Source organism: Balaenoptera musculus, chromosome 10 (genome assembly GCF_009873245.2).
Source record: "Balaenoptera musculus isolate JJ_BM4_2016_0621 chromosome 10, mBalMus1.pri.v3, whole genome shotgun sequence".
Taxonomy (NCBI): Eukaryota; Metazoa; Chordata; class Mammalia; order Artiodactyla; family Balaenopteridae; genus Balaenoptera; species Balaenoptera musculus.
Window position 1 is genome coordinate 51,604,346 of NC_045794.1, and position 13,963 is coordinate 51,618,308.

At 36.5% G+C, this 13,963-nt stretch overlaps 2 protein-coding genes across 4 annotated transcripts in view; one reads left to right on the plus strand and one right to left on the minus strand.

Annotated features, from left to right (window-relative positions):
* Nucleotides 1-13,963, plus strand: part of XPOT (exportin for tRNA) — a 148,202-nt gene that overhangs the window by 35,793 nt on the left and 98,446 nt on the right. The window lies entirely within an intron of this gene.
* C10H12orf56 (chromosome 10 C12orf56 homolog) overlaps nucleotides 1-13,963 on the minus strand; it is a 74,137-nt gene that overhangs the window by 7,036 nt on the left and 53,138 nt on the right. Inside the window, 1 exon segment of the mRNA XM_036867455.1 lies at nucleotides 1,989-2,112. Within this exon segment, the coding sequence (XP_036723350.1) occupies nucleotides 1,989-2,112 (124 nt within the window).

The following is a 13,963-nucleotide window of genomic DNA, read 5'->3' on the forward strand; positions in this document are numbered from 1 at the left end:
TAGTGTGGTTAATTTTCTTGTTCTGTTTGATTCAGTCATTCTCAAAAAAGTGGCTCTCATAAAATGAGTGCACATTTAAGAATGGCTAAGAAAGTGGGTCAGGGAAAAGAAGATACAAGGTCCTACAGAATACTAACACACAAAAATTGCACACTTGATTTGCAAAATCATTCAGATCAGCAACCCTGCTTCCTTTCAAGAATGTAGAAATATGCTCCCCAGAATTAAAGTGGGAGATTCTCCGGGGAATTTAGTCTTATGCCCAACTTGAAGGATAACTCCTTCTGTGGTATGGGTAAATATAGGGTTAGAGACATTTTGTTGCTGTTGTTCTCAAGAAATCCAAACAGTTGGTGAAGCTGTCTTCTAGCCCATAGGCCCCTTGGTGCGTGAGAAAGAACTGTGTCTGTAGGCATGCTACAGGCCAACACATTTTCCCTGACAGTATTCTTTGCAAGGAAGAGCTCTATTTTGAAATCTCCCACTCTTTTAGACCTTGGAACCAGAATTTATATGATTTGCTCATGGCTTCACTAATAGCCCAGGTGCAAAAGATCAGCAGATCCAAAAACAGGAAATTCAGACCTATCTATACTGCCCACTAAATATTTTCATATGGAAATATCAAAGGCAAATCAAATAAACTAATCCAAAACCAAGCTCATTATTTCCCCTTTAAACCTACTCTTCTTGTTGTAATTCTTATCTGTCACCCAGGCCAGAATCTAGAAATCATCTAATCTTAACTCTTTTTATTTTCTCATCAACTTATCAACTCAGTTTTCTAAAAATTTCTGGAATGTTTCCTCTTCACAACTACTATCCCTTTTTTTCATTTATTTATTCAACAAACATGCATCAGACACTGTACTAGTTGGAGTACTGTGCTCTACTAATGGAGAGTAACAAGAGACATGGTTCCTGCCCTCATGGAATATACAGTCTAGTGGGGAACAGACATCAGTCTCATAATCACATAAATTGCATAGTTACAAACTGAGACAAGGGCTATGAAAGAAAACCACAGGAAGGTAGGAGAGCTCTAAAAATGAAGCCTAGTTTTGTTTAGGGGTCAAGGAAGGCTTCCTTCTGGCCCATAACATCCCTCACCTGGACTATAGCACTAGCTTCTTAACACCTCTGCCTGTCAGTCTTGCTTCCATCCTCCTCTTTCATCCCTAATTCCCTCACTCCACTGTTGATATTGGTATCATAGATGCCCTGTATACAGTCTGCTATAACACAATGATGTTATATTTGACTAACATCTGTCTATCCAACTCGACTCTAAACTAATGAGGGCAGAGATTGTGTCTATTTTGCTTCTCGTTTGGACCCCACTGCCTAGCACACTGTTTAGCTCATAACAGATGCTCAATAAATATTTATTGAATGAATGAGTGAATTTAAGAGTTTTCTAAAACATAACTCTGATTGTATGTTCAAGAACTATGAAATCATGTCCCATCCTTTAAAGAAATTCTGTGTTGGCCTACTCAAAATAAACGAATAATAGCCTGATTTATGCTCTCAGAATAAGTGCATTATAGGCACTTTGATATCTCTAATGTTTTAGTAAAACTTTAGAAAAATTAGCAACTCTAAGTTTGCACTACTTAGATAGGTAAGGAAATGGTAAACTAAGGCAAGAACGTTAATCCTAAAATCTCTAAGACAGTGCTTTTTTACCCATTAGACCCTTGCTGTGGAATTATATATGTAAATATTTTATATAGAGACAAATATAAACAGAAGTATCTAATGTATAAAGAATACTAATTATTTTTCTTAGTATGCATACTTTAAAACATATAAAATGGACGTAATAGTAATATTGACAGAATAGCTATCTAAATTTTGAGATTAATAACAACATATTTACTCTTTGATTTAATTATCTTTCTATACTCTACGATGTCATGGTCCACATAGAAGAACCCAGGACCCCTATATATTGTAGTTAGTCTATTCCAAAATTCTCATCTCACCTCAGCATCAAAGGACATCTCAACCAAAGCTGAATCAGCCACCAACTGGATGTCAAACACAGGACAAGATTTTGGAGTCTGAGGCTCGCTAATTAAAATTACCAAGAGGTTAAATAGTGTTCCCCTGAAAAAAAAATAAAGGCAATTAATGAGAAAAGTTAAAAAAAAAATAACAGTGACACTAAGTTTGCAGAAACTGTAATTATACTTACAAGTATGAAGCATTGCAGACCATTCTTTTTTTTTAATTGAGGTACATTTGATTTACAATATTATATTTGTTTCAGGTATACAATGTAGTGATTCAAAAATTTTATAGATTATACTCCATTTATAGTTATTATAAAATATTGGCTGTATTCTGCATTTTGTACAATATATCCTTATAGCTTATTTATTTTATACATAGTAGTTTGCCTTCTTAATTCCCTATGTCTGTCTTGCCCCTTCCCCCTTCCCTCTGCCCACTGGTAAGCACTAGTTTGTTCTCTATATCTGTGAGCCTGTTTCTTTTTTGTCAGATTCATTAGTTTTATTTTTTAGATTCCACATATAAGTGATATCATACAGTGTTTGTCTTTCACTGTTTGACTTATTTCACTAAGCGTAACACCCTACAGGTCCATTCATGTTGTTGCAAATGGCAAAATTTTATTCTTTTTTAGAGCTGAGTACTATTCCATTGTGTGTGTGTGTGTGTGTATATATATATATATATATATATATATATATATATATACACATATACACATATACACATATATATATACACACACACTACATCTTCTTTATCCATTCATCTGTTAATGGAAACTAAGGTTGCATCCATATTTTGGCAATTATAAATAATGCTGCTATGAACATTGGAGTGCATGTATCTTTTCGAATTAGTGTTTCTCATTTTCTTTAGATATATACCCAGGAGTGGAATTGCTGGATCATATGGTAGTTCTATTTTTAATTTTTTGAGAAACCTCCATACTGTCTTCCATAGTGGCTGCACCAATTTACATTGCCACCAACAGTGTACAAGAGTTCCCTTTTTTCCACATCCTCACCAACATTTGTATTTGTGGTCTTTTTGATGATAGCCATTCTGGCAGATGTGAGGTGCTATCTCCATGTGGTTTTGATTTGCATTTCTCTGATGACTAGTGATGTCGAGCATCTTTTCATGTGCCTGTTTGCCATCTGTATGTCTTCTTCGAATAAATGTCTTTTCAGGTCTTCTGCCCATTTTTTAATCGGGTTGTTTGGGGGTTTTTTTGCATTGAGTTGTATGAGTTGTTTTATATTTTGGATATTAATCTTTTATCAGCCATATCATTTGCAAATATTTTCTCCCATTCAGTAGGTTGTCTTTTCGTCTTGTCAATGGTTTCCTTTGCTGTGCAAAAGCTTTTAAGTTTAATTAGGTCTCATTTGTTCATTTTTGCTTTTGCTTCCTTTGCGTTAGGAGACAGATCCAAAACAGCATTGCTACAATTCATGTCAAAGAGTGTTCTGCCTATGTTTTCTTCTAGGAGTTTTATAGTTTATGGTCTTGCATTTAGGTCTCTAATCCATTTTGAGTTTATTTTTGTATATGGTATGAGAAAATGTTCTAATTTCATTCATTTACATGTAGCTGTCCAGTTTTCCCAGCACCACTTATTGAAGAGGCTGTCTTTTCTCCATTGTATATTCTTGCATCCTTTGTTGTAGATTAATTGACCATAAGTGCATGGGTTTATTTCTGAGCTCTCTATTCTGTTCCATTGATCTATGTGTCTGTTTTCGTGCCAGTACCATATTGTTTTGATTATTGTAGCTTTGTAGTATAGTCTGAAGTCAGGGAGCACGATACCCCTAGCTGTTTTTTCTCAAGATTGTTTTGGCTATTTGGGGTCTTTTGTGTTTCCGTACAAGTTTTTAAATTGTTTGCTCTAGTTCTGTGAAAAATGCCATTGGTATTTTGATAGGGATTGTATTGAATCTGTAGATTGCCTTGGGTAATATGGTCATTTTAACGATATTAATTCTTCCAATCCACGAACACAGTATATCTTTCTATCTGTTTGCGTCATCTTCAATTACTTTCATCAGTGTCTTACAGTTTTCTGAGGTAGGTTTTACCTCAGAAAACTATAAGGTAGGTTTACCTCCCTTAGGTAGGTTTATTCCTCAGGTAAGTTTATTCCTAGGTATTTTATCTTCTTGATGTGATTGTAAATGAGATTGTTTTGTTTTGTTTTTTATGAAGTGGTAATTCATCATGGTTTTTTAAATTGATGTATAGTTGACGTACAATATTATATAAGTTACAGGTGTACAGTATACTGATTCACAATTTTTAAAGGTTCTACTCCATTTATAGTTATTATAAAATATTGGCCATATTCCCCATGTTGTATAATATATCCTTGTAGCTTATTTTATACATAATAGTTTGTACCTCTTAATCCCTACCCCTATATTGCCCCTCCCCGGATTGTTTTCTTAATTTCTCTTTCTGATAGTTCATTGTTAGTGTATAGAAATGCAACAGATTTCTGTGTATTAATTTTGAATCCTGCAACTTTACCAGATTCATTGATGAGCTCTAGTAGTTTTAGTGGAGATTGCAGATCATTCTTGACTGAACTTTTGTATCCCTAGACATGCAGACAAATGTCTAGTGATAAAACATTTAAGTGAAAATATAATTTCTTGGTCTTTTGGTTCAGAGAAAATATAGTTTTAGAAGTTCACTTAGCTTGGAAAGCTTAGGGAATCTGGATTTAAGGGAAATTTGAGTGATTTAAGTTATAGCAGTATTTCCCAAAGGGCTTTTTATGGATTACTAATTCCAGACAATATTATAGTCAAAATAGGTTCTGTGGTCAAAGGAAATATGGGAAATACTTGGGTAAGCCAAGTTTACTGGGTAGCTTTACTACAGGACTTCTCAGAAATTTTATATCTGTTTATCTCTGGGACAAAGAAACAGTATGAAGCATTTCTTAAAATGCTTATCTCAAATTTTTTGACTCTAGAAACCTTTTTTTAACAAAACATTTCAGAGGTTTACTGTTCCATTAAAGATCACTAGCTATTAGTGAATAAAACTAGTATTAAACTTGAAGTCTTTGGATTTCAAACAAAAATGTGGACTGTTAGTACAGTCCACTAACACACACTAATAACTCACTTAAATGTTACTATATATTTGAAAAATATATCATAGTATTTGAAAATAAAAAGGCACACACACAGAAAATCACAATTCAAAACGTGCATCCTGAGAAGCTGGGTTAGTAACCCTATTTTCACATGTATAGTACAACCCATGTATGGTTGAAAAGGAGCTGAAGGCAGACCACTGAAAATATCAGTTGCCTAACTGAAGTCACTATCAGAGTAGCTTTGACAGATAGGAGTAATAAAAGAATTTACATATAGGACTGTATAAAAATTATCTATAACCTTAAGCATTCCTTTCTTAATGGAATAAAGAAGAATATAAACAATCCTTGTTTAGTAATATTTGAGGCTTCCTAATCTTTTTTACAATCATTTAAATAATTACCATGATTAGAAGTTACCAAATTCTACTAGAAATATAATTCCCCTCGTTTCTCCAACTCAAAAAACAAGTCTAATTCTCATATCTACAAAGAAGTTAGCACATTGTCAGTTAGCACATCGCTCAAAAAAAGCAGGATATGTCCAACAGGATATTGCTAATGTTTTATTCAGGCTGTTTTATAAACAGCCAGTCTATTTTCAGAAGACACTTCCAAAATCAACAAAGCACTCCATTTAGAAGCTTTTCCTGATATTATGTTGGAATTGACATTCCATCACTGTTTTATTTAATTATAGTCCTTTATTTTCAGCAACAGCTTCATTTCAAAGTATCATATATCCTAGGCTACGGGAAGGAACTCTCAAATTCTGAGTCACTTGCTGTGGTAATACATGAATTCAACCATAAGGATACTGAAAAAAAAGAAAGGATTATGGCATATTTCAAGAATACAATGAAGTGGGTTTGAACAAATAAAATTTCTACTATGAAAAAATAAAGAGAAAAATGCTGAAATGAATAAATCCTTTTTTATTTGCTCAACATGGAATTTAATTGAATCTATCCCTTCTGCCAACTCAATTAAAATCCATTAAGCCAATAATAGATAAAAGAATTTTAATCTAAATGGTAGTTTCATCCGACTTATTATAATAGACTTATTATAGGGTTGTCATCACACCCCTTAAAATGGTACCAACAGTTTGATACTTCATTGTTAGATTGTTATTATTTCTAATGTAAGAATTTTTAATGTATTAAAGTATCTTAAAATACAGACTTTGAAGGGCAAACTCATGGTCTCATAAGTCATTCTTCATGTTATTGTGGTAGGCAGAAATTTAATTTGGCTTCCAAGATTTTCATCCCATGGTGTATACACTATATGATCCCTTCCCCTAAAGTATGGTCAGGACCTGTGAATCTATTAGGCTATCACTCTTGTCATTATGTTATGTTAGATGAGAAAGGTGAAGAGATTTTGCAAATGTAATTAAGATCCCCAATTAGTTGACTTTTGAGTTAATCAAAGAGAGATTATCCTGAGTGGGCCTGATCTAATGAGGCGAGCCCTTTAAAGGAGAGTTTAGGCCTTTCCTGAGCTCAGAGATATTCCTGCCAAGAAGCAAGCTGTCATGAGTTTTACAGCTATAAGGAAATTAATTCCACTAACAACTACCCAAATGAGCTTGGAAGAGGGCCCCAAGCCTCAGATGAGACTGCAGCCCCAGCCAACACCTTGATTGAAGCCTTATGAGACCCTGAGCAGAGGATCCAGCTAAGCTGTGCCCAAATTTCCTGATCTACAGAAACTGTGACGTAATAAGTGTATGTTGTTTGAAGCCACTAAATTTGTGGTAATTTGTTACATGGCAATAGAAGATTATTAGTTGTATTAAACATTTATGGTGGTAGTTAATGGTATAGGTAACATGATTTGACCCCTATGAATATCAAAATTGACTGAAAAGTTAGTGTTACAACCAGACTCTACTATAGCAATATAATATATATATCAAAGGACATGAAAAGAATTAGACATATCAGGAAAGAGGCTTGATGTAGTAGGGCTGATGTGGTTGAACCAAGTTAAGACAGAACAATTAAAATGCAACACTTTACAACAGAGATTGGTAAGAATGATTTTCTCCATCTTGGATAAAGAAATGTAGGGACCAAAATGTGGATAAAAAGAGTAACATGACTTAGCAATACTTTCAGTGTGGGAGAAGATGTGAATATCATTCATAATTTTGAACCTCTCTCTTGGAGAATGGGAAAATGGCAGTACCATCAACTGCGTAAAGAAGTATGCAGAGAAAATAACAGAGTATATTTTCCTTGTATGCTATAAAGCAGGGGTCAACAAACTATGGCCTGCAGTCCAAATAGCGTAGAACCTGTTTTTGTAAATAAAGCTTTATTGGAACACAGCTGTGCCCATTCCTTTGCATATTGTCTGTGGCTGCTTTTGTGACAATGGCAGCATTAAGTAGTTTCAACAGAGACTATATGGCCTGAAAAGCCAAAAAAATTTACTATATGTTTTTTTTTTTTTTTTTTTTTTAAATTTTTGTCTGCATTGGGCCTTCGGTGCTGTGTGCGGGCTTTCTCTAGTTGTGGCGAGCGGGGGCTACTTTTTTTTTTTTTTTTTTGAATTTTATTTTATTTATTTTTTATACAGCAGATTCTTATTAATTATATATTTTATACATATTAGCGTACATATGTCAATCCCAATGTCCCAATTTATTCCACAACCACCACCGCCCACGACACTTTCCCCTTTGGTGTCCATACGTTTGTTCTCTACATCTGTGTCTCTATTTCTGCCCTGCAAACCAGTTCATCTGTACCATTTTTCTAGGTTCCACATATATGTGTTAATATACAATATTTGTTTTTCTCTTTCTGACTTACTTCACTCTGTATAACAGTCTCTAGATCCATCCACGTCTCTACAGATGACCCAATTTCGTTCCTTTTTATGGCTGAGTACTATTCCATTGTATATATGTACCACATCTTCTTTATCCATTCATCTGTCGATGGGCATTTAGCTTGCTTCCATGACCTGGCTATTGTAAATAGTGCTGCAATGAACATTAGGGTGCATGTGTCTTTTTGAATTATGGATTTCTCTGCGCATATGCCCAGTAGTGGGATTGCTGGGTCATATGGTAGTTCTATTTTTTGTTTTTTAAGGAACCTCCATACTGTTCTCCATAGTGGCTGTATCAATTTACATTCCCACCAACAGTGTCAGAGGGTTCCCTTTTCTCCACACCCTCTCCAGCATTTATTGTTTGTAGATTTTTTGATGATGGCCATTCTGACTTGTGTGAGGTGATCCCTCATTGTAGTTTTGATTTGCATTTCTCTAATGATTAGTGATGTTGAGCATCCTTTCATGTGTTTGTTCACAATCTATATATCTTCTTTGGAGAAATGTCTATTTAGGTCTTCTGCCCATTTTTTGATTGGGTTGTTTCTTTTTTTAATATTGACCCAGCAGCACTCATTGAAGAGACTGTATTTTCTCCATTGTATATCCTTGCTTCCTTTGTCATAGATTAGTTGACCATAGGTGCATGGGTTTGTCTCTGGGCTTTCTATCCTGTTCCATTGATCTGTATTTCTGTTTTTGTGCCAATACCATATTGTCTTGATTACTGTAGCTTTGTAGTATAGTCTGAAGTCAGGGAGTCTGATTCCTCCAGCTCCATTTTTTTCCCTCAAGACTGCTTTGGCTATTCGGGGTCTTTTGTGTCTCCATACAAATTTTAAGATTTTTTGTTCTAGTTCCATAGAAAATGCCATTGGTAGTTTGATAGGGATTGCATTGAATCTGTAGATTGCTTTGGGTAGTATAGTCATTTTCACAGTATTGATTCTTCCAATCCAAGAACATGGTGTATCTCTCCATCTGTTTGTGTCATCTTTGATTTCTTTCATCAGCGTCTTATAGTTTTCTGAGTACAGGTCTTTTACCTCCTTAGGTAGGTTTATTCCTAGGTATTTTATTCTTTTTGTTGCAATGGTGAATGGGATTGTTTCCTTAATTTCCCTTTCTGATCTTTCGTTGTTAGTGTATAGGAATGCAAGAGATTTCTGTGCATTAATTTTGTATCCTGCAATTTTACCAAATTCATTAATTAGCTTGAGTAGTTTTCTGGTGGCATCTTTAGGATTCTCTATAGTATCATGTCATCTGCAAACAGTGACAGTTTTACTTCTTCTTTTCCTATTTGTATTCCTTTTATTTCTTTTTCTTCTCTGATTACCATGGCCAGGACTTCCAATACTATGTTGAATAATAGTGGCAAGAGTGGACATCCTTGTCTTGTTCCTGATCTTAGAGGAAATGCTTTCAGTTTTTCACCATTGAGAATGATGTTTGGTGTGGGTTTGTCATATATGGCCTTTATTATGATGAGGTGGGTTCCCTCTGTGCCCACTTTCTGGAGAGTTTTTATCATAAATGGGTGTTGAATTTTGTCAAAAGCTTTTTCTGCATCTATTGAGATGATCGTATTGTTTTTACTCTTCACTTTGTTAATATGGTGTATCACATTGATTGATTTGCGTATATTGAAGAATCCTTGCATCCCTGGGATAAATCCCACTTGATCATGGTGTATGATCCTTTTTATGTGTTGTTGGATTCTGTTTGCTAGTATTTTGTTGAGGATTTTTGCATCTATATTCATCAGTGATATTGGTCTGTAATTTTCTTTTTTCGTAGTATCTTTATCTGGTTTTGGCATCAGCGTGATGGTGGCCTCATAGAATGAGTTTGGGAGTGTTCCTTCCCCTGCAATTTTTTGGAAGAGTTTGAGAAGGATGGGTGTTAGCTCTTCTCTAAGTGTTTGATAGAATTCGCCTGTGAAGCCATCTGGTCCTGGACTTTTGTTTGTTGGAAGATTTTTAATTCCAGTTTCAATTTCATTACTTGTGATTGGTCTGTTCATATTTTCTATTTCTTCCTGGTTCAGTCTTGGAAGGTTATACCTTTCTAAGAATTTGTCCATTTCTTCCAGGTTGTCCATTTTATTGGCATAGAGTTGCTTGTAGTAGTCTCTTAGGATGCTTTGTATTTCTGTGGTGTCCGTTGTAACTTCTCCTTCTTCATTTCCAGCTTTACTGATTTGAGGCCTCTCCCTGTTTTTCTTGATGAGTCTGGCTAAAGGTTTATCAATTTTGTTTATCTTCTCAAAGAACCAGCTTTTAGTTTTATTGATCTTTGCTATTGTTTTGTTTCTATTTCATTTATTTCTGCTCTGATCTTTATGATTTCTTTCCTTCTACTAACTTTGGGTTTTGTTTGTTCTTCTTTTTCTAGTTCTTTTAGGTGTAAGGTTATATTGTTTATTTGAGATTTTTCTTGCTTCTTGAGGTAGGCTCATATTGCTATAAATTACCCTTTTAGAACTGCTTTTGCTGCATTCCATAGGTTTTGGATCGTTGTGTTTTTGTTATAATTTATCTCTAGGTATTTTTTGATTTCCTCATTGATTTCTTCAGTGATCTCTTGGTTATTTATAACGTATTGTTTAGCCTCCATGTGTTTGTGTTTTTTACGTTTTTTTTCCCTGTAATTGATTTCTAATCTCATAGCATTGTGGTCGGAAAAGATGCTTGATATGATTTCAATTTTCTTAAATTTACTGAGGCTTGACTTGTGACCCAAGGTATGATCTATCCTGGAGAATGTTCCGTGTGCACTTGAGAAGAAAGTGTAATCTGCTATTTTTGGATGGAATGTCCTATAAATATCAATTAAATCTATCTAGTCTATTGTGTCATTTAAAGCTTGTGTTTCCTTATTAATTTTCTATTTGGATGATCTGTCCATTGGTATAAATGAGGTGTTAAAGTCCCCCACTATTATTGTGTTATTGTCGATTTCCTCTTTTATAGCTGTTAGCAGTTGCCTTATGTATTGAGGTGCTCCTATGTTGGGTGCATATATATTTATAATTGTTATATCTTCTTCTTGGATTGATCCCTTGATCATTATGTAGTGTCCTTCCTCATCTCTTGTAACATTCTTTATTTTAGTCTATTTTATCCGATATGAGTATAGCTACTCCAGCTTTCTTTTGATTTCCATTTGCATGGAATATCTTTTTCCATCCCCTCAGTTTCAGTCTGTATGTGTCCCTAGGTCTGAAGTGGGTCTCTTGTAGACAGCATGTATATAGATCTTGTTTCTGTATCTATTCAATGAGCCTGTGTCTTTTGGTTGGAGCATTTAATCCATTCACGTTTAAGGTAATTATTGATATGTATGTTGCTATTACTGTTTTCTTAATTGTTATGGGTTTGTTTTTGTAGGTCCTTTTCTTCTCTTGTGTTTCCCAGTTAGAGAGGTTCCTTTAGCATTTGTTGTAGAGCTGGTTTGGTGGTGCTGAATTCTCTTAGCTTTTGCTTGTCTTAAAGTTTTTGATTTCTCTGTTGAATCTGAATGAGATCCTTGCTGGGTAGAGTAATCTTGGTTGTAGGTTCTTACCTTTCATCACTTTAAATATATTGTGCCACTCGCTTCTGGCTTGTAGAGTTTCTGCTGGGAAATCAGCTGTTAATCTTATGGGAGTTCCCTTGTATGTTATTTGTCATTTTTCCCTTGCTGTTTTCAATAATTTTTCTTTGTCTTTAATTTTTGCCAATTTGATTACTATGTGTCTTGGCGTGTTTCTCCTTGGGTTTATCCTGCCTGAGACTCTCTGCACTTCTGGGACTTGGGTGGCTATTTCCTTTCCCATGTTAGGGAAGTTTTCGGCTATAATCTCTTGAAATATTTTCTCACGTCCTTTCTCTCTTCTCCTTCTGGGACCCCTATGATGCGAATGTTGTTGCATTTAATGTTGTCCCAGAGGTCTCTTAGGCTGTCTTCATTTCTTTTCATTCTTTTTTCTTTATTCTGTTCCACAGCAGTGAATTCCACCATTCTGTCTTCCAGGTCACTTATCCGTTTTTCTGCCTCAGTTATTCTGCTATTGATTCCTTCTAGTGTAGTTTTCATTTCAGTTATTGTATTGTTCATCTCTCTTTGTTTGTTCTTTAATTCTTCTAGGTGTTTGTTCTTTAATTCTTCTGGGTGTTTTTTTTTTTTTTTTTCTTCTGGGTGTTTGTTAAACATTTTTTGCATCTTCTCAATCTTTGCCTTCATTCTTTTTCCGAGGTCCTAGATCATCTTCACTATCATTATTCTGAATTCTTTTTCTGGAAGGTTGCCTATCTCCACTTCATTTAGTTGTTTTTCTGGGGTTTTATCTTGTTCCTTCATCTGGTACAAAGTCCTTTGCCTTTTCATTTTGTCTACCTTTCTGTGAATGTGGTTTTCCTTCAACAGGCTGCAGAACTGTAGTTCTTCTTGCTTCTGCTGTCTGCCCTCTGGTGGATGAGGCTATCTAAGAGGCTTGTGCAAGCTTCCTGATGGGAGGGACTGGTGGTGGGTAGAGCTGGGTGTCACTCTGGTGGGAAGAGCTCAGTAAAACTTTAATCTGCTTGTCTGCTGATGGGTGGCGCTGGGTTCCCTCCCTGTTGGCTGTTTGGCCTGAGGCGACCCAGCACTGGAGCTTACCCGGTTTTTTGGTGGGGGCTAGTGGCTGACTCTGGGAGGGCTCACACCAAGGAACACTTCCCAGAACTTCTGCTGCCAGTGACCTTTTCCCCACGGTGAGCCACAGCCACCCCCGCCTCTTCAGGAGACCCTCCAACACTAGCAGGTAGGTCTGGTTCAGTCTCCTACGGGGTCACTGCGCCTTCCCCTGGGTCCTGATGCACACACTACTTGTGTGTGCCCTCCAAGAGTGGAGTCTCTGTTTCCCACAGTCCTGTCGAAGTCCTGCAGTCAAATCCCGCTAGCCTTCAAAGTCTGATTCTCTAGGAATTCCTCCTCCCATTGCCGGACCCCCGTGTTTGGAAGCCCGACGTGGGGCTCAGAACCTTCACTGCAATGGGTGGTATAAGTGTTCTCCAGTTTGTGAGTCACCCACCCAGCAGTTATGGGATTTGATTTTATTGTGATTGCGCCCCTCCTACTGTCTCATTGCGGCTTCTCCTTTGTCTTTGGATGTGGGGTATCTTTTTTGGTGAGTTCCAGTGTCTTCTTGTTGATGACTGTTCAGCAGTTAGTTGTGATTCCGCTGCTCTCGCAAGAGGGAATGAGGGCATGTCCTTCTACTCCGCCATCTTGGACCAATCTCTTGGAGCTGCTTTTGATCTTAATCATTTGACCAACAAGACAGATTTAGGATTCAGTCCAGAGTATAGTTATCACTGAGACACCTGCTCCCTGCAGATCCCAGAAGCTTGTGGGGGCCCTCCAGGGGCTACTCTTTTTTGCGGTGCGCGGGCTTCTCATTGCGGTGGCTTCTCTTGTTGCGGAGCACAGGCTCCAGGTGCACAGGCTTCAGTAGTTGTGGCTTGCGGGCTCAGTAGTTGTGGCTTGTGGGCTCTAGAGCACAGGCTCAGTAGTTGTGGCACACAGGCTCAGTTGCTCTGTGCCATGTGGGATCTTCCCAGACCAGGGCTCGAACCCATGTCCCCTGTATTGGCAGGTGGATTCTTAACCACTGAGCCACCAGGGAAGCCCATACTATATGGCCTTTTGCAGAAATGTTTGACCGTCCCTGCTATAATGCACAGTATGCCCATAGTCCCTGGCACATAGCAAGTTGCTTAAGGTATGTTAATGAGTATTATCATTAACATTTATTTGTAAAGGTCTCTAATAAATAGCCTGGACAAATATTACTAAAAGTTCTTATTCTTGCCTCTGGTTAAAATGTTTCAGAGTCCATGGTTCTCATCCTTCTTCCACCTTCTAGTACAAGAAATGTAGATAAACAATTGATATGGGTAGAAAAAAATTAAGATTTTAGTCAGACCATTGCCCAAGGGTGTAATTCATAGCCTATAA